The sequence below is a fragment of the Temnothorax longispinosus genome, chromosome 3, assembly GCF_030848805.1.
Source record: "Temnothorax longispinosus isolate EJ_2023e chromosome 3, Tlon_JGU_v1, whole genome shotgun sequence".
Taxonomy (NCBI): domain Eukaryota; kingdom Metazoa; phylum Arthropoda; class Insecta; order Hymenoptera; family Formicidae; genus Temnothorax; species Temnothorax longispinosus.
In genome coordinates, this window is record NC_092360.1 from 20,393,735 (window position 1) to 20,415,380 (window position 21,646).

At 33.6% G+C, this 21,646-nt stretch overlaps 3 protein-coding genes and 1 pseudogene across 7 annotated transcripts; 3 read left to right on the forward strand and 1 right to left on the reverse strand.

Annotated features, from left to right (window-relative positions):
• Window positions 1-233: 233 nt before the first annotated feature.
• Window positions 234-3,522, forward strand: LOC139810655 (tax1-binding protein 3 homolog). The gene is made up of 3 exons (XM_071774400.1): window positions 234-371; window positions 845-973; window positions 1,079-3,522. The coding sequence occupies exons 1-3, from the start codon at window positions 315-317 to the stop codon at window positions 1,265-1,267; spliced, it is 375 nt and encodes a 124-aa protein (XP_071630501.1). The 5' UTR covers window positions 234-314; the 3' UTR covers window positions 1,268-3,522.
• On the reverse strand, window positions 2,924-11,331 carry Retm (real-time). 2 transcript variants are annotated; one of them, XM_071774395.1, is made up of 16 exons: window positions 11,047-11,331; window positions 10,530-10,679; window positions 10,140-10,271; window positions 9,874-10,002; window positions 9,658-9,761; window positions 9,271-9,338; window positions 8,876-9,178; window positions 8,678-8,766; window positions 8,462-8,599; window positions 8,231-8,351; window positions 8,033-8,157; window positions 7,581-7,652; window positions 6,609-6,855; window positions 6,396-6,511; window positions 5,909-6,051; window positions 2,924-5,823 (listed from the first exon to the last, which is right to left on the reverse strand). In XM_071774395.1, exons 1-16 carry the CDS (start codon window positions 11,107-11,109, stop codon window positions 5,757-5,759), a joined length of 2,067 nt encoding a protein of 688 aa, XP_071630496.1. In that variant the 5' UTR covers window positions 11,110-11,331; the 3' UTR covers window positions 2,924-5,756. The 2 variants fall into 2 exon arrangements, with proteins under 2 accessions (XP_071630496.1, XP_071630497.1); XM_071774396.1 differs by lacking the exon at window positions 7,581-7,652 and having other exon boundaries at window positions 11,047-11,329.
• A 1,015-nt stretch (window positions 11,332-12,346) lies between these two features.
• Window positions 12,347-16,929, forward strand: LOC139809478 (kelch-like protein 1). Of its 4 annotated transcripts, none has more exons than XM_071772384.1 (10): window positions 12,347-12,677; window positions 14,179-14,340; window positions 14,497-14,810; window positions 15,022-15,117; window positions 15,191-15,380; window positions 15,532-15,762; window positions 15,862-16,024; window positions 16,197-16,418; window positions 16,487-16,658; window positions 16,750-16,929. In XM_071772384.1, exons 1-10 carry the CDS (start codon window positions 12,575-12,577, stop codon window positions 16,816-16,818), a joined length of 1,722 nt encoding a protein of 573 aa, XP_071628485.1. In that variant the 5' UTR covers window positions 12,347-12,574; the 3' UTR covers window positions 16,819-16,929. The 4 variants fall into 4 exon arrangements, with proteins under 4 accessions (XP_071628485.1, XP_071628488.1, XP_071628486.1 ...); XM_071772387.1 differs by lacking the exon at window positions 12,347-12,677 and adding an exon at window positions 12,730-13,217; XM_071772385.1 differs by lacking the exon at window positions 12,347-12,677 and adding an exon at window positions 13,426-13,611.
• A 545-nt stretch (window positions 16,930-17,474) lies between these two features.
• LOC139809477 (kelch-like protein 5) lies at window positions 17,475-21,609 on the forward strand (annotated as a pseudogene).
• The last annotated feature ends 37 nt before the right edge of the window (window positions 21,610-21,646 follow it).

Below are 21,646 nucleotides of genomic sequence, written 5' to 3' on the forward strand. Positions count from 1 at the left end.
GTTTCGCTCCGCTCAGCGATCATCTGTTCGCGCTCCGATCCGGGATTGACAAGAGGTCTTCTTGCCGCTCCAACAGAGTTTACCTGATTCTGCCTGATTCATCAGCGGCGAATACCCGGGAGCCAAGTTTCTCGCTCGTTCAGATCGCACGTCGCACGTTCGTTTACGCAGCGCACATCGCCGAGGAGCGCGCGGTAGAATTTGTTATTGGCCGTGTGCGATCGCGATCAGTCAGTCGCGCACGTGAGTCAGAGTCACCGAGGGAATTTGTTAAAAAAGAAAAGAACGCGTGGCAGAGCCCGAGTCGCTTGATTATGTGCGCGAAAATGGCCTTTCAGCATCAGCCGGGTACCGCGATGGAGTGCCTAAGCGTATGTATCTTTCGAATCTGTCGTGTACTTATTGTTGTCCACGATACACGCCCTTTACTTTACCGCTAGAACATACCGGGTTGCCCCTTTCATTTGTATCTCGCAATAGTACGTTTAGAATTTTTGCTCATATTTATACGGTATTAATAAATATTAATAAATATTATATTAGAAATTAAATAGTCGATATTAATATGATGATAATAAATATTCACGGTAGTGAAGGGTGTGTCACAATAATAACAGAAATCTATGAATTAACAAACAAAACAAAAAATCTATAAGAACTCGGTCTACGTTGTATTTTCTTGTTGCATGTTCTTTGAAATACTGTGCTTTAAGAAGAACGGAGCACTGCAGAAAAGATTACTGCAGAATTTATAACAAGTCCTTTTTACATTTGTATTTGTGCGTCATACTGCATTATGTATGTTATACATATATATATATATATATTTATTGATTTGCTATAGATACCAATTACATTACACAAAGAGACAGAGATCAATGAAAATGGCGAGGAGGTGATGAAATGCGGATTTAAAATCGGTGGTGGCATTGATCAGGATTTTACAAAAAGTCCACAGGGTTATACAGACAACGTAAGATATCGTATTAGGCTTTAAAACATATCGTTCTTATACGTATAATCTATACAATTTTAATATAACATAAAAAAGTTCATAGACATGAATCTCTTTTTCCAGGGGATATATGTAACGGAGGTACACGACGGATCGCCAGCGGCAAAAAGTGGTCTTAGGATGCATGACAAAATTTTACAATGTAATGGATATGACTTTACGATGGTGACTCACAAGAAGGCGGTTTCTTATATAAGAAAGCATCCAGTATTAAATCTTTTAGTAGCCCGTAAAGGTGTTACTAGTACTTAAAAATAATGCCAAAAGAGATTTTTATTGACAGATATTTATTTCATATTATACTCTGACGAGGTTTGCGTATCCGTTGTATTTTTCTGCCAAATATTACAGTAGGTATTAGCAACCTCTATTAATTAATACGTAGAAGTTAGTTCAGAATATATAAGACGACGTTAAATCATGTGACTGAAAAAGGTTTAGATTTCTCTGTTTACTTTAAAGCTGAGACAAACAGTTGTTACGCTAACTTGATACTATTAATATCTTTGTAAAGAAGTTTAAAAAGAGAAATGCCAAAGTACAATAATGTTGCATTAAGTTATATCTTCGAATATAATGATATTTTTTCTCCATTAAGAATCCTGCCAAGAATTTATATTACACGTATCTATCTTGATGCATTTCGCAGTCATCAAATCTAAATATAATCAACAATGATAAGTGAAATTGGACCGATATGAATCTTACAATTAAATAGAGAAGATGCCATCTTTCGTCGAGCTGGAGCTTGGTAACTTAATTATAATATTTGTACGAATTTTGTATACTTTTTCCAACTTAGCAAACTGCGCGCCAATTATTTGTCGGTATTGAAACACAGGTTTTTATTGGAATAGTAAATCCACATATTTATATTAATAAATCGATTTAACATTTGATTGTTAGTAAGTACCTTTTAAATCACTGTAAAGAATTTATTGCGAAAAATATTACTCTAGCCAGGGTTCGAACCTGGATTTTGTTCCAATCCACGACGATTGTCTTTACCAATTCGATCACTGAGGCATGTACAAATAATCGACAAATAATCGGCTAAGTTAGAAAACAGTATACAAAATTCACATATAGAAATATTATTATTAGACTACCAAGTTCTAGCTCGATCGAAGGTGACATCTTCTCTATTTAATTGGAAATATAATCACTTTATGACTTTAGTAAAAACATACGTAATAGGCATAATATCAATTTTTTATACACTTTATTTGATATACTCAAAGTTCAATTCCAGCGAAAGCAGAATTGATATTTGTGAGAAAAGATATTGGGAAATTTCAAGGCTTCCATTCACAAATATTCATATTATTCTGTATGAGTTATTTTCTTTAAAATATGATATTTTTAAAAGTACAATTTACACATAATTGTCATTATTTTGATACACTTATATTTTCAAATTATTGTGATACATTAATCTATCTTTTTTAACCCTTATGTGAGTGACGAGGTACCAGGGTACCTTTTGCGTTTTAACAACATAAAAAAACTAAAATTCTTTTACGTTCTAGTCGCATTAAAGGGCTAAAACTTTGTGAGAACTCCTAAATCGAGTTTTTTACTCCCCGAGTACCCGGTTACTCACATAAGAGTTAATATGCATATAATTTCAACATGCCTAAAATAAATTGGAGATGTAACAAATGAAAAAAAAAAAAAAAAAAAACATTCCAAACTATTTGCCTAATATTTACATTTTTATGTAACATCACATTATTGGATATATTACTAATCTATCAATTAGAAACTAAATTTGTAAGGTGTTTCTACATATCTTACATTTAACATAGTGTTTATTAACAGATATTATGAATATAAAATCTCATGAAAAGAAATTGAGCTATATATTTTTATGGGTTTTTTATTTTAATTAAAAATGAGAGAAAGGTATAATTTATTATAATAATATATATTTATTATAATAATATAATTATGTACACATTGTTTACATTTCCAAGTATTTCAGTTATTCAGGATCGTATTAGATATGGAAAATATATCGAGAAAAATTCCAAACAAAGACTTTTTGAATCACAAATGAATATATCTATTTATATACATAGCCTGTTGTATTGCATTTTTAATATTTTTAAACAAATAGTCATATTGCAAAATGACGTAATTGCAAGAAAAGTACGTAAATAGAAATACGATTTTTGTACAATTTTTATACTTCGCCTCTTTGTTTTTATGCAAAGAGCGAATTTTTTATGTATTTAATAACATTTAATAATTTTATATTTTATCTCTTCTTAAGAAGGATTGAAAAGTATAAGAGAGTTCCTGCATGACATATGTAAGGATATATAGCTCTGGGAATATATACTACATGTGTATATGTATATCCTAGTCTAGTAATGTCGAAATATTTCATACATATGTTACTCTATATACAATGGATGCATAAATGGTTGCGAGCATATATACTCCGATTCCGTATGAATTATAGAAGTGTTATAAAAAAAACCAAAAAGAAATTGTTAGAACTATTCTGAGTGTTATTTTATTTATCCTAATCTGGGAAGATTCTCCAAGATGTATCACATTTATTTACGGCTTATAAATATTAAAATTTGAAAGCAGGTTTTTTATGCTCAATAATAATCCTTGAATATATCCGTTTGAATTTTATTGCCAACGTTTTATGTGATGACAATAGAAAAAAAAAACGATACTACTAGTTATGTCGATACATTACTGATTACATGACACTTCAAATCAGTGATATATATATATACATAATTTTCCTATTACTTTGAGACAATTAATATAATCGTAATTTCTTAATTGCTACACTTCTGTTTCTAGTCGCAAAGAAGCAAATTGCATACTATGGGATAGTAATTAATTCTACAAATTTCTCCTTTCTATTATTCAAACGATAAATGCATTAATATTTATACGCATTTTACTTCTTCACGTAATATAATAATCTGTTACACATTTTCGGTATGCTAGTTATATAACTATATTTTAAAATAGCTAATTGTATCCTAGTGATGACTGATAAATGTAATATTTTTATCTAACTATTAAACAAACATTGGCCGGCCATACAATTTCATTTCGCGATACTATCCTAGTAGAAACACGTTTGTTCTGTGTTCATTCTAAAAATCTGTACTTGAAAAATAGTTGTTTCCTCATTTGAACTGTTTATTACAATCAGTAATCATCAAGACGAAATTTATTAAGATAGGAAGATGTTTCTATTCATTGATATAATTAATTGATAAGTAGAGTTTATGTTCTCACAAATTATGTCTTGATGATTAATTTCTTATATGAAAGCTTTCTCTCGGCGTACAATATTCCATTGAAAGTATGAGCATTTTTAACGTTGTTTTATATTATGCACTGTAATTGACTATAATTATTTATATAATATTTATATAATATTTCGAGTATCCTGCATCTTAGAATTAATTAATCTTTATTAGTTTACATATCGTTAATTGTTGCCATTAGAAACTTTATAATGTTATATCTAAAATTGATGGACTCTTGTAGGTTACCAGAAAATTAACAACAACATATCCTGTTGCCAAAATATTCATTTAGTAAATAAATGATAAATTATATATATTCTACAATATATAGATATAGTTATATTGTTACATCTCAAAATTATTTTTCTTTCCCTTTCATTTATGGTAAGATTCGTCCCACTTGTACTGAAAATATTTTCCATAGTTCTCACATTTGTTTTGGCACACATAATAAATTATTATATTAAATGTTCTTATTAATTTTTAGGTAGCTCGATTGAAACTATAGTTACCATAATGTTTAACTTAATTTAAATAAGACCAATAATAAATTTATATTTATTTACATATTTTAAACTATATTAACATATTTTAAACTATATTTTTTTATTGATTCTCTAATTATAGAACTTGTGATTCTATAATTCTATAGTTATTAATCTTCCTGTATAGTGTGTTTTGTGGAAGTATGTCAGAAATGATCTAAATGTAGTATAATGTGTTGTATCATTCAGTAATGGTATGGAATGGAATGGAATGGAATGGATATGGAGTTTCACTAAAATATATAAAACTACTATATACTATAAAAATTAGTTTGTTTATGCATCTTCCTTTAAGATGAAATTTTAGTAAAATGTAATGTTTATGAGGGAAGATCGTTTGTTTTCCACGCACGCGCGCATTACCCGTGTTCTTTATGTAAATATATGTATATAAATTAATATTAAATCACAATTCACTTGCACAATTTGGATTACCGTTTACTTCGGGAAACTATAATGTGCTCTTGCAGTGAGGTATCTACTGCTTATATTGCAATATGATCTATAAAATGTACATGACTTTATTCTGAGTATTAAATTTCATCTAACTTATCTTTATATGAAAAAATAAAGTTTAAATATTAGACAACATTATTATATATTGTATTATTGTTTAACAGCTATATATATATGTATATATGTATATGTATATAACATGATAACATTGGTTATGTAGTTGCCGAGATGAGTACTTTAGGCTTAAGATTTGGAGCATTATTTGGATTGTTGATGTGTAGATGCTCTCTATCGCGTCAACAAAATTAAAATATTAGACTAAAATATGAATTGTATTTTAGCCCCGTTAAAACATAAATGAGATTTGTGTTTTCATAACACATATTGTTAAAATATTATGAACGAAATGAAATTTCATGTCTCCTGCAAGTCGTCGTTCATACTCATCGCTTTTCATCTGGATAAAGATGAACTAGCCTCTGACCTTCCACTTGCTGACTGCAAGCTCATCATTGAACCTCTAAAGGAAGCCAATGAAAATATCATTATAAGATTATTCTACGTAAAATTGAAAAATATGCACTGTATGTACGTTACATAAATACCTGTAATGTGCAGATGGTAATGTTTCATAAAAGTACATAAGTTGAGCCTTATGAGAACTAATAGATGGAAGAAATTCGGCTTGATCTTCTTGATTTTGCCATTGTAACACGTAAGTACCTGTATCCTGCATGATATGAGTCCCCTATAATGCAAAAAAAATTAATAATTTCGTGTGTAATTGTACACTATCCGCATGTATGAAATAACTACATATAACTATTCACAAAAATATCTGGACAAATTAAGCGAAAAAATATGTATTTATTGCCATAAATATATTTGTTTGCAAATTCCTTAACACAGAGAAAACAATAAATTATAGTTTGAATCTCGTTTAGTACAATAGAATTAATCAAATTATACTGGAAATATACTTTAATATATCTATTTTTGTGCCTCATTCATTCATACTTGTGACTGAGTATATGATATATATATCCAATGACTTCATCCGACATCAATACATAAAATTATGTGAGTACGTACTTGGATGCTTTCACCATCGTGACAAATTATATTGTGTTCGACTTTAATATAATTATCTTTTAATTCTTTTGCAGCAACAATTTCATGATCACCGCCTATTGCAAGCTCTGGAAGTTCTGTAAAATAATCATTGTATATTATATTGCTACTCCAAATTGTAAAAAAATGTTACGTACATTTCATGACAAATCTGTTTATAATATTAAAGTGTACCTGAGATAACACCGTTTCCACTGTTTCGAGATTTGTGAAGCACTGTAAATATGACATTGTGCCGCATTACATCGAAATCCCATGTCAGAACAGCACCCGGATCATCGGATTCTATGAACACATGATGAGTTTGACCACGGCTCAAGCTGATGGAGTGATACAGACTGTGCTCGTGTTCACCAGAGGTACCCTCCAAATCCACTCTGTACAAGTTTTTCGGCACTACCCCACCTTCCATTACGTACGTCTGATATTTATAATAAAAATAAAAACGTTTTCGATGTATACTTAATTATACTTATTTAGGTTGCTTATATAATCTTGAAAATATTTAAAGAAGATTTTACGAGAATTAATAGAGCTGATCAAATTTCAGATATTTAATGGATTGTGTGAATTGTTCCAAGTCTAAGTATGTAATTTAATACGTCATTTACGATAGATGTTTTTAAGCTTAACTTGTGTAAAATACTCTGAAATTTAACTAGCGAGAGCACACAAAATTACTTCACTTTTTGTGCGCGCAGTGTTAATCTATATTTTTGAATTAGTGCTTGAACTTGTGTGCGTTACATAAGTGTACATGATCTTGATTGTATCAAAACTATGTATTCATATTTCACAATACACATAAATAATGTTTCAACGTAGACTATCGATAAAATTCCTGTATTTTATAAATGAATAAAAATTTATAACAGATGATTTGTATAAAATGGTTTTGCCTCAGATATGGATGATATATCACAGAGATAAAGACATACGAACACGACACACAGACAATGCCTATGTATCTAGCAACTGCTGATGTTACACGTGACAATTTTCTTTGGTATTTCTAATATATATGTATGATACACAATGTGCATTTTTAATAACTATAAAAACGTCACATTTTTTCCACTAAAACCAGTTAGCGGCAGAAAAAACTTCTACAACATATTTAACATGAATTTTGTATCGTTTTCTTACACTGGTCGCAGTTGCGTCGAAAATGTAAAATCTCCGAGGTACCATATTATAGACTTCGCATATATTCATTTCCTAGTATTCAACACGTGTACAAAAAATATATTACTCCAATGTAAATAAAAAAAATGACTCACTTTTTTTCCAAAAAAAAAAAAAAAGAAAATTTTTTAGGTCATAAAATATTCAATAATCATCAATTATTAAAAAGTAGAAACGCATAAAAAAACACTTTGGCATTCATGATCGTCATAATATACATTATATTCATTCAAGAAAAAATGGATAAAATAAATTATTAATATATAAAAAAAATATATTATATGTAACCTATGTATTCTTATATAATATACTGATATAATTGTTGTGATATAATAATTGTGTATTAAATATTCATGTTAATAAGTGTGATATTTATACAATATTTAATTGTTATTAATGTTACTAAATCTCACCTCTGAGGAACCACCAAGGAAATCAGGAATAAATTCTTGATTAATGTATTCGCTAAGACCTCCAGATCCCTGTTCATGGTAGTCTGTACCACAATAAAAAATAAACTTCTTCCTAGTATTTTCATCTGCAATTTTAATACATAACACGATTAGAAAAGTGTTATTTTATACAATTAAAGTAATTGTTAAAATTCATACTGATAAAAGTGCTGATAAGTGTCCACAAAATAGGGAAACATCTAGGGGCACGCATGATTAGAACTCTTCCCATTGTTTCTGGATAATTTGCTTCAACTATTTCTATTATTCGCAATAATGCCTGAAGCAAATTAAGCAAATACGAATTATTAGACCTCGCGATATAATAAGTTATAACACTATATAGAGAAATTAATTATAAGTAATTTATTTCACTTAAGACGATCATACTTTTATTCCTGGTCTCCATAGATGCCGCATATTTAAACCTTCTAAATCTATCAACAGTGTCCATTGGGAGACTGGATGATCCCAAACATTAGTAGCTTCTTCCATCAAGTGCAGACCTTCTTCACAGATATGTAAAGCCTGTAAAAAAAAAGTAAAATATTAAATCATATCGAAAACTTTTCGATTTTAAAATATTTTAAAATAAACCTAACTTACTAGTAATAACAATTCATCTTCTCCAATTGATTTAAGTAGACCTTTAACATCCATCTGACCCAACCGTAAGATATATAAAGGTCGTCCGTCTACATCAAAGATCGAATATATAAATAGAATCTATGTTGACTCATTATTTTTCATAGCATAACTTAGGATAGCGTGACATTTGCAGCAAATTTATTATTGACTGATTACCTTTATCGAAGTGATGCCAGCCGCCAGGGAAGTAATCTTTAATTACTTGTGGCATTTCGTATTCGTCAAGAAGTTTATCGATCTGATGCTTCTTCCTCCAATGTAAAGATTGCGTTAACATTTCTCTGGCCTTTTCGACTGAGAATTCCGTAGCCCGTAGGAACCGTAGAAGCGTTGCATAACCCGGTACAGAACTACCCCTCAATTCTTCAATGCTATGTCTAAGCTGCACTAATTTGCTTTCCTGTATCATATCTAGTTTTCCTAAGTATCTCTCTATATAATCCGACGACAGTTGCATCTCTGTAATTAAAGGAAACGAAAATAAAGTCACTTGTTAAATGACACTATTATATTTATCAAACCAATATATATATTAAAGAAGATAATATTACCTCTGTTGCTGGGCAGTTTGCTGTCGGTAACACATAATTCTTTGTCACTATTTTCGTCCACATTTTTCCTACATAAAAAAAGTAACCATTGCAGACCGAAAACATTGCTCAATATAAATTGTTAGTATGAATTTAGGTAAAATGTGTTAAATGTTTACTGCTGGAAATTAAAATTGTAAGATGTTACAATTAAGATTTTAAATATTATTTTACAGAAACAATGACTTCTATACGCGTGTGTGTGTATGTATATATGTGCTCTTGATGTCCGAAATGCTCGTCCATCGTGATGTTCCCTTACAAGCAATGTGAAATTTATGCAATTAAGATGTTCAGCCAGACACTCTAATGTATTGTATATAATTGAATTAAATGTACCATACTTACTTTTCTTCTTCAGAAGATCTTTCCCGTGGATCTTCCCAAGGAGCAACATAGGTAATGCCGTCTTCTTTCAATTGGTTTACGAAATATTCGATAATTTCCTTACCCTGTAATTAAACATGATGTGATTACATTTTATGAAATAAAAAACATTGTAACATGTATTATCATTTTATTATAACTATCATATTTGTTGTTCTAATAATATATTGTTATTACCTTAGCAATATTTTGTGCATATTGCTTCATTGCTAATTTTTCCATTGAGTTTTCAAAACCAAAAAAGTTTTTAATATCTAAACTTGCTGTTTGTTCAAAGCAAGTCCATTCTGGATTTTCAGGATGAATCTAAATGTGCAATTAATATATATATAATTAGAAAATATTCTAGATATCATACTCCTAACATAAAGTAAAAGTTTATAAAAATATATCACATATAAAATATCTTTTTTATATAATAAATAATTATATGTAATACTTACGAAATATTTACATTTTTCGATAACAGTTACTCTAGTGGCAAAGCTTTCGTTGTACGCTTCTATTTCTAAAACACTATTGCGCCTATTTAAAACATTCCTTTGAATAAAGTATACAAAATCCACACCAATTATCTGAAATTAATTACTAATTAATGAATATGGGATTTATACTAAATTTATCCAAAATTGTTAGTAGTAAAATCTAAGAAAGATTTTTTGCAGCTATTGTTTCCTAAAAAAAAAACTATAAAATCTAGTATCGGAAATACAGGCTGTGTTTCAAATCTACCGTGACACTTAATTATTGATAGCATGGATTTTTGTAGTAAAAGAAGGAATAGATAAGTATAAAAGAACTTGAATGTCTTTTACATATACATGTAAACGAACCTTTTTCAAGATATAGGGTGCCTCAACATTCAATTTACATCGCCTTTCCGTGGTTCTAACAGCACCATCCTCACTCTCTTCGTCCAGCATAACTTCACATCCGATAAAAACTGGTATCTGTGGACACGTTGGAAACCTACGCTCGTACGCCTGTAAAAGAATGACACTTCAATTATCTCTTTGTTTGCTCAGTGCATCGTGTCGTAACACTTATGTTTACCGAATATATAGCTCGAGGAATACGTCTCGCGAGCCAAAAGATTAAAGAAAAAAAATTACATACTGGTTAAAAAAAATATTTAAAAGGCTTGTGGGGAAAAAAAGGAAAAGAGAACATTTAAAAAAGATAGCTGCTTGTTTTCGTCTGGTTCGATACAAGTGTTTCGTAACGAGGAGTCGTTTATTGGATTTTCTGGGATATGGCATATGTGCCCCGCGAAGGACATAGGAGGCACGAAATGCAATAAATATTTTATGACGGCCAAGTTTGAAGGCTGCATATAGTATTGAAACACACCATCATGACGAGAGCGAAAGGATGCTTGTAAACTCGCACGGGCGACTGGTATTGTTGCACCATGGTTGCTGGTTCCCTTCACGTGTTTGCGTTATCAAATCCGACACTGATGATCACGCAACGGCGAGACCTTTGATAATTCGATCACCGTATATACAGTATATTACAGATAATCAATTGGCAGGCGGAAGCGGAGTGCAGACGGAACGGAACTCACGCTCTCATGCCGCTCTCTCCAATTGGAGTACAGAAAGCACTGTCATGTCTGTCACTACTCAGCGAGAACTATAGGATGGAAACAGAAGCGCGCGCCGCAAACTCGATACATTTCGTGGCTGTGATTTTCAGTGCCATCTTGAATCCAGTACCGCAACTCGCGTACGGTACGTGAACGAGAAGTGACGAGAAGACTCGCAGCGTTAATTATTTCGATGAGTTTTGCAACGTGCGCGCATAAAAAGAAACAAATGGCCGCGTTCAGCAGATACAACTGTTGAGTTCGTCTTATCAACACTCCGCGTTGATTAATTGGTTCTAAAAGTAAGAGCCAATCATGTTCGACTGGTACTGAGCGGCTTTGGTCTGCAGAACACGACCAATGTTTCTTTTTATGCGCGCGCATTGGAAAACTCATCGAAATAAATAACGCTGCGAGTAGTGACAATAATGTACGTATATCGTACTTTTCGTTTAACTTGTTTGTTTGGAGTCTCAGCTTAATGCTAAGACTCCATAAACGCGGAAATGCCGTGCGGTAGAGTGCGTTGACCAATCAGAAGGCTGTCGCAAGTCGCCTGCGGCAAAATCAAAATTTGTGATTGGTCAACGCACTCTGCCGCATGGCGTTTCCGCGTCTATGGAGTCTTAGCATAATTCTACAAACGGTATAATATTCCTTGATGTCTACTGAATGGACCTGCACCCTCATTTTGTAACATGAAGTTGTAGAATTTTTATACGAAGCAAATATTGGGTGCGTTCAGCCGATACTCCGCTAGCCTAGCAATCGTGAGCAGTCGCTCGTTTTCGCTCGTTTCCTCTCCTTTGACCCAATGGTTAAAGGAGAGGAAACGAGCGACTGCTCACGATTGCTAGGCTAGCGGAGTATCAGCTGAACGCACCCATTGTTAAAAACGAGTGTAGGTATTACAGACAGCTATTAGCTCACAGCACCCTGGCATTGTGACAAATAGGAGATACATCTATCAATTTTCAGCTATATTTTAGACCAATGCATACGTTTCAAATTCGCGCACTTTTGCATGCGCGTGCAGCCACGGAGCATGCGCATGTGGCCACAGAGTTGTGCACATGTGGTCGCGGGGCATGTTGATGGTCGCTACATCACGTCGGTATGACAGGATTCCTAACCTGAAAGTCGTCAACTTTAACGCTAAATATCTCGCTTCGCAGGACAGACCGCTGTATTTTTCTGCCAGATTCTTTCGTTTCGTGTCAAAACTCGTCGAATGAGCATAATTTTATTGATATTCGAGGTGCAGCGTGTATTCAAAATAATTACCCCACAATGTCATGCGTGTCCATCTCGCCGAAGCACGCGGAAAATAGCCTCCAAATTATGGAGAGTTATCTGCACAAGCAACAGCTGACAGACGTCACGCTGATCGCGGGTGAGTGTACCCGCCCTTTACACCTCAACAAAGTTAGCCCCACCAAGTGGATTATTGATATATTTTTTTTTACCAATCGTTTGGTGGTTGATTGGTAGTATTTGGTACCGTATTCAAAACGTTCGGTAGTTTTTCGTTTTTCTAGGAAATCAAAAACAAATTTTTGATCTTTTAGCCCCCCCACTTTGACTGTGGTAGTTTTTTTTTTTTTTAATCGATTGGCGATTGATTGGCAATGTTTGGTACCGCATTAAAAACTTTTGGTGGTTGCGCGTTTCTTTAGAAAATCGAAAAAACAAATTTTTGATCTTCTCTTAGCCCCCCCACTTTGACTGTGGTAAATTTTTTTTTTTTTAATCGATTGGCGATTTATTGGCAATGTTTGGTACCGCATTGAAACCTTTTGGTAGTTTCGCGTTTTAAAAGAAAGAATTAATTGTCAACTTTTTAACCTTCTTTAGCGCCTACACTTTGACTGTTGGGAATTTTAAATTCCTTTTTTACCAAACGTTTAGTGGTTGATTGGTAATGTTAAGAGCTGTAAGTTATTGAAAATTTTATTTTAACATTCCAGTTATGTATAATGACGATTGCACACATTGTGGGCATTCAGGAGCGCATACGTATGTATGTACATACACGCACTAGGCTCTGGGGTCACACGCGCATGCTCTAGGGCTTAAGCGGGGAGCACACACTTCTGCACAACGCATAATGCGTAAGCATAAGAAAATTGATTAGTCCATACACATGTGCATAAGAAAATACACCAATCAATTTTCTTATGCTTACGCATTATGCGTTGTGCAGAAGTGTGTGCTCCCCGCATAAAGAAACGGATTGGTCTATTTACTTATGCACATGCATATGGACCAATCAATTCTCTCATGCTTATGTTTATGCGCTATGCAAGTTTGTCTGGACCAAACAATTGGTAAAAAAAAATATATCAATGGCCGGTATTCATAGTCTTTAAGATCGTCTTAAGTAATGTCTTAAGACGCTAATACGGCTCTGTGATTGGTTCATAACATCTTAAGATTGAACTTAAGACGGTCTTAAATAACTATGAATACCGGCCAATAATTCACTTGGGGGGGCTAACTTTGTTGAGGTCCCTTTACCAGGCTCCGGGATGCTTTTTGTTTTGATAACAACGCACCTATGTGTCAACTGTCAATTGGACTTGTAATGATTCAGATGATAATGGTTAATCAAATGTTTTAATTAATAAAAACGAGGAGAGTTATTATTTTATCCCAATATGTTTACATGTGAAATGTGCATTTTTATATATAACTTTATGTATATTTTCATGTATAATATCAAGATTTAAAGAGAAATTCTTTTTATTATTAAAAGTTATTCAAAGTTTTTAACCAGTAAAAATTGAAGAGAGAGTATATTTTGTACACAACATATTGAAAATATTCTTCGCACTCGATGAACTTGTGACATCCCATTTCTCATATTTTCTTTCTCTGTTCTGTGCTTTTCTTAGGAAATAAGCGTGTCCCAGCTCATCGATTAGTACTCAGTGCTGGCTCAGAATATTTTGCTGCCATGTTCACAAACCCTCTGCGAGAGTCGGTACAAAATGAAATAGAATTAATGGATGTTGATGGAGATGCTTTATGGGCTTTGGTTCTTTATTGTTATACAGGTAATTCTGCTTGAGAAGATATGTTTCATGTAAGAAAACATTTCACGAATATTAACGTTACGATAAAGGCATTTACAGATATTTTTTTAAGCCGTTCTTGTTAATTTCTGGATTTCTTGTCAATTCTTAATAACGTGTTCTTTTGTATACTTGCAGGTTGCATAGAATTACAGGAAGATAGCGTAGAGACTCTACTTGTAACAGCATGTTTGTTACAATTGAATCCAGTTATTAAAGCGTGCTGTCAGTTTCTCGTCAAACAACTTCACCCAAGCAACTGTCTGGGCATACGGATGTTCGCCGATACGCAGGGTTGTTCGGAATTGGTTGAACATGCACACGCATACACTACCAAACATTTCATGGAAGTTACAAAAAATCAAGAATTCTTACTGCTATCTGCCGATGAAGTTGCGAAGTTACTTGAGTCTGAGGATCTTAATGTTCCCTCGGAAGAAACTATCTTTCATGTAAGACAACTGTTTGTTGAGCGAACCAATTTATATGAAATATTAAGAAGCAGATGTTATCATAGCTATAAGTTTTTTATATTATTGATCATAAATATACAAATATGTATTTCTATAAGTGTTTGAGCAAATATTTCATACAAATGCAATTAAAATACCTAAGCTGAGATACAGAATAAATAGAATTGTTATTGTTTTATTATTATTTCAGGCTCTAGTGACTTGGCTGGAACACGATCCAGAAAACAGGAGCAAAGATGCCAGTAAATTATTAGGTTTAGTCAAATTACCGTTGCTATCACCTGCGGTAAGTTCATCGACAGCTCAATTTTTTCACTCGACAGAACTTGTGCATTAGTTTAACTAATAAATCAAAACAGTTTATAGCTGACAATATTGAGAGTAACGAAATGTTCAAAGACCAAAGAATGGTGCAGGAATTAGTAATGGAAGCATTGAAGTATCATTTGCTGCCTGAGCGAAGACCTTTGCTTCAAACAGGCAGAACGAAACCCAGAAAAGCCACTGTGGGTACGTTGTTAGCTCTCGGAGGGATATACGTCAATAAAGGTAATTTATTATATCCAAAATAAATTATTTAATATTAATCGTATAACTGATAATTAATCGATCACGATTAATGTAAAAAATATATATTATGCCAATATTGTCGCACTATTTTACTTTTTCCAAGCGAAATAATTTGCAACGTACTTTCTAGGTGCAACATCTATAGATGCATTTTCATTACGCGATAATGCCTGGAGATCTTTAGCAGCCATGAGCGACAGATTAGAATTTGGCGCAGTGGTAGTCGATAAAAAATTGATTATCGCGGGCGGTATGGACGGTACAAACGATTTTAAAACATTGAACACAGTAGAATGCCTCGATTTCTCCACTCTTACGTGGAGCACTCTACCACCTATGAATGTTCATCGACAAGGATTAGGTATGTGCAAATGCATGAGAATTTGCAAAATTAATGTGCAATTTATTTCATTTATTCATAATCAAACCCTAGCAAATACGTTATAATATTCTTTCTCAGGAATGGCAGTCTTAGGTGGACTTTTATATGCTGTTGGTGGTCACGACGGTCGTTGTTTTCTTAATGCGGTAGAGAGATGGGATCCGGGAACAAGTCAGTGGAGTTCAATATGTCCTATGTCCGTACAAAGATCTGGAATCGGTGTAGCTGTGTTAAATGATAAGTAAGTCTTTACAGATAAATTATTAAATTTATATGTCATATCTGTTTTCAATCATTTTAATTTCTTTTTTAGTACGGGTCTTCGTATAAATATTGTTTTATTAACTTTAAATCTGATTAAATATTAAATTTTTTTAAATAAATTTGATATTAAATTTTTTATCATGTTTTAGATTGTATGCCGTAGGAGGAGCAGATAGCAGTTCCTGCCTCAGTACAGTAGAATGTTACGATCCGCACACGAACAAATGGACACTGTGCGCACCTATGTCGAAGAGACGATACGGCGTAGGCGTAGGAGTAGCGAATGGTTGTCTTTACGCTCTCGGTGGTCGCGACGGTCCACTTACAATTATCAATCCCAATGAAATTAGCACACTTGACTGTGTAGAAAGGTATAAAGCCGCTGTTACATTATATGTTAAAACTTTCGAGTTATATATAATGCGATGTAACAATATAGATATGATCCTAAAACCGATACGTGGACTATGGTTGCGCCAATGAGTGTGCCCCGGAGTCAAGTTGGTGTGTGCGTATTAGGTGACCGACTTATGGCCGTGGGAGGATGCAACGGCCTACAATTTGTCAAACTAGTGGAAGCCTACGATCCACATCTCAACGAATGGGAACCTGTGAGTGTATAAACTATTCCTGTAATTGAATATGGTAAATAGAAATAATTGTAAATGTATTTTGTAAACTTAAACATTTTTATGTTTGTAGGTTGCTCCTCTTAAGGCTGGCTTTGTGGGACGGTGTGTTGTTGTAAAAAATTTAACCAATAACATGTAGATTATTTTTACTAAACGATTAGTAATTGGACTTGCTAATTATGCAATTTATATTTGTAATTACATATGATTTAGGTGTTTCAGAAATATGACAGATTCTGCTCTCTTGTGATATTGCATGCATGTTAAATTAGTCACATTGTTATTTTCCTGAAACAATTTTAGATATATCTATATACATTTAAATAGGTATTACATTTCTTCTTAGCATGTAACAATTTTTATAGGATTTTTACATTTTCGTACTGTATTGAAAAAATTTCAGCCATTGTAACTATCAAACGTTATATTTGACACTTGTTTGTACATGATGATAATGATTAGTTCCTTTAAATCCCAAGTGGAACATAAGGTCTTCTATAAGGTTTCAGTAATCGCTTTAAATTCAGATGTATACGGTGTGATTAGCCCACAGCACGCTGGCATGGTGACAAATAGGAGATACACCTATCAATTTTCAGCTATATTTTGGACCAATGCATACGTTTCAAATTCGCGCACTTTCGCATGCGCGTGCGGCCACGGAGCATGCGCATGTGGCCACAGAGCTCGAGATGACAGAAGCATGCTGCTGGCATGCACATGCACATGTGGCCGAGGGCCGCGGGGCATGTTCATGTTCGCTACATGTCCAGGATCCTACGCGTCAACACGCTAGATATCTCGCTTCGCAGGGCAGGCCGTCGCATTTTTCTGCCATATTCTTTCGTTTCGTGTCAAAACTCGTCGAATGTGCATAATTTTATTGGATATTCGAGGTGCAGCGCGTATTCAAAATAATTTCCCCACAATGTCATGCGTGTCCATCTCGCCGAAGCACGCGGAAAATAGCCTCCAAATTATGGAGAGTTATCTGCACAAGCAACAGCTGACAGACGTCACGCTGATCGCGGGTGAGTGTACCCGCCCTTTACCGGGCTCCGGGATGCTTTTTGTTGTGATAACAACATCTATGTGTCAACTGTCAATTGGATTTGTAATGATTCAGATGATAAGGATTAATCAAATGTTTTAATTAATAAAAATGAGGAGAGTTATTATTTTATCCCAATATGTTTACATGTGAAATGTACATTTTCATATATAATTTTATGTATATTTTCATGTATAATATCAAGATTTAAAGAGAAATTCTTTTTATTATTAAAAGTTATTCAAAGTTTTTAACCAGTAAAAATTGAAGAGAGAGTATATTTTGTACGCAACATATTGAAAATATTCTTCGCACTCGATGAACTTGTGACATCCCATTTCTCATATTTTCTTTCTCTGTTCTGTGCTTTTCTTAGGAAATAAGCGTGTCCCAGCTCATCGATTAGTACTCAGTGCTGGTTCAGAATATTTTGCTGCCATGTTCACAAACTCTCTGCGAGAGTCGGCACAAAATGAAATAGAATTAATGGATGTTGATGGAGATGCTTTACGGGCTTTGGTTCTTTATTGCTATACAGGTAATTCTGCTTGAGAAGATATGTTTCATGTAAGAAAACATTTCACGAATATTAACGTTACGATAAAGGCATTTGTAGATATTTTTTAAGCCGTTCTTGTTAATTTCTGGATTTTTTGTCAATTCTTAATAACGTGGTCTTTTGTATACTTGCAGGTTGCCTAGAATTACAGGAAGATAGCGTAGAGACTATACTTGTAACAGCATGTTTGTTACAATTGAATCCAGTTATTAAAGCGTGCTGTAAGTTTCTCGTCAAACAACTTCACCCAAGCAACTGTCTGGGTATACGGATGTTCGCCGATACGCAGGGTTGTTCGGAATTGGTTGAATACGCACACGCATACACTACCAAACATTTCATGGAAGTTACAAAAAATCAAGAATTCTTACTGCTATCTGCCGATGAAGTTGCGAAGTTACTTGAATCTGAGGATCTTAATGTTCCCTCGGAAGAAACTATTTTTCATGTAAGACAACTGTTTGTTGAGCGAACCAATTTATATGAAATATTAAGAAGGAGATGTTACCATAGCGATAAGTTTTTTACAGCTATACTATTGATCATAAATATACAAATATGTATTTCTATAATTGTTTGAGCAAATATTTCATACAAATGCAATTAAAATAACTAAGCTGAGATACAGAATAAATTGAATCGTTATTGTTTTATTATTATTTCAGGCTCTAGTGACTTGGCTGGAACACGATCCAGAAAACAGGAGCAAAGATGCCAGTAAATTATTAGGTTTAGTCAAATTACCATTGCTATCACCCGCGGTAAGTTTATCGACAGCTCAATTTTTTCACTCGACAGAACTTGTGCATTAGCACTAATAAATCAAAACAGTTTATAGCTGACAATATTGAGAGTAACAAAATGTTCAAAGACCAAAGAATGGTGCAGGAATTGGTAATGGAAGCATTGAAGTATCATTTGCTGCCTGAGCGAAGACCTTTGCTTCAAACAGGCAGAACGAAACCCAGAAAAGCCACTGTGGGTACGTTGTTAGCTGTCGGAAGGATTGCCGGCAATGATGGTAATTTATTATATCCAAAATGAATTATTTAAGGAGGTTCTACAGATAATGGATGGATCTAAAAATTGGAAAAAACTTTATGGACGTATAAATTGAGATGCGAGAAAAGTGCTCGAAAAATTTTAGCATCGGTTACCGTGTAAAAATTTGCAAAAATGAATTTTGAAATCACAGTTTTTAACATAAGCTACATATGGCAGAGGGGCTCTTGGAGACAGGAAACAAGATATTAATTATATAAAGGCGACCTACCAGAGATTCGAAAAACGGAGCTCTTATAGATCTTAATCTAAGCTTTTCAGAAATATCAAGAAAAACAAGGGTTATCGCGTAAATTTTTGTGATATTGGCTATTGAAACAGGCCATATCACAGTTCACGTAGCGTGCTTCGAATAACAAGGGAGATTTGGCAATGTTGCAGCGACTGCACCCGCGCGAAAAGTGTACAGCCAGTACAGCACAACAGTATGACAGCACCTCAAACTTAAGCACCTAACGTTTACGAGCGCTTACGGAGAAGTACTCGCTCTAGAATTATGTGAAATTGTGAAATAACCACGGTCATATGAGCAGAACTGTCAAGTTCGCGACGTTACCACATTTTCTTCCATTATAAGCCGCCAGAGTCAAAGGAGCACTTACACGATATTTTTAATTATTCCTCGCTTCGACTAATATGGGTATGATATAAGCTCTAACGTCATCAAAATTCACGAAAATATTTTATGAATACTTAGAATCGATGAATTTGAAGATTTTCTCTTCATCTCTCAACTGACTAGAGAGTACCTGTAGAACCTCCTTAATATTAATCGCATAACTGATAATTAATCGATCACGATTAATGTAAAGAAAATTAGATTATGCCAATATTGTCGCACTATTTAATTTTTTTAAAGCGAAATAATTTGCAACGTACTTTCTAGATGTAAAATCTATAGATGCATTTTCATTACGCGATAATGCCTGGAGATCTTTAGCAGCCATGAGCGACAGATTAGAATTTGGCGCAGTGGTAGTCGATAAAAATTGATTGTCGCGGGCGGTATGGACGGTACGGACGATTTTAAAACTTTGAACACAGTAGAATGCCTCGATTTCTCCACTCTTACGTGGAGCACTCTACCACCTATGAATGTTCCTCGAAAAGAATTAGGTATGTGCAAATGCATGAGAATTTGCAAAATTAATGTGCAATTTCTTTCATTTATTCATAATCAAACCCTGGCAAATACGTTATAATATTCTTTCTCAGGAATGGCAGTCTTAGGTGGACTTTTATATGCTGTTGGTGGTCACGACTGTCGTTGTTTTCTTAATGCGGTAGAGAGATGGGATCCGGGAACAAGTCAGTGGAGTTCAATATGTCCTATGTCCGTACAAAGATGTGGAGTCGGTGTAGCTGTGTTAAATGATAAGTAAGTCTTTACAGATAAATTATTAAGTTTATATGTCATATCTGTTTTCAATCATTTTAATTTTTTTTTTTAGTACGGGTCTTCGTATAAATATTGTTTTATTAACTTTAAATCTGATTAAATATTAAATTTTTTAAAATAAATAAATTTGATATTAAATTTTTTATGATGTTTTAGATTGTATGCCGTAGGAGGAGCAGCAGATTTCATTTCCTGCTTAAATACAGTAGAATGTTACGATCCGCACACGAACAAATGGACACCGTGCGCACCTATGTCGAAGAGACGAGACGGCGTAGGCGTAGGAGTAGTGAATGGTTGTCTTTATGCACTCGGTGGTCACGACAATTCACTTGGCAGTTCCAATGTTATCATATTCGACTGTGTAGAAAGGTATAACGCCGCTGTTACATTATATGTTAAAACTTTCAAGTTATATATAATGCGATGTAACAATTTAGATATGATCCTAAAACCGATACGTGGACTATGGTTGCGCCAATGAGTGTGCCCCGGAGTGAAGTTGGTGTGTGCGTATTAGGTGACCGACTTATGGCCGTGGGAGGATACGACGGCCATCAAATTCTCACACTAGTGGAAGCCTACAATCCACATATCAACGAATGGGAACCTGTGAGTGTATAAACTATTCCTGTAATTGAAAATGGTAAATAGAAATAATTGTAAATGTATTTTGTAAATTTAAACCTTTTTTATGTTTATAGGTTGCTCCTCTTAAGGTTGGCCGTTGGGGACCCTGTGTTGTTGTAAAAAATTTAACCAATAACATGTAGATTATTTTTACTAAACGATCAGTAATTGCACTTGCTAATTATGCAAATTTATCGTTAAAATTAATCTTTAAATACATAATTTTTTGTAGAATTCCATTTTTTAGTAAATAATGATTGATTAAA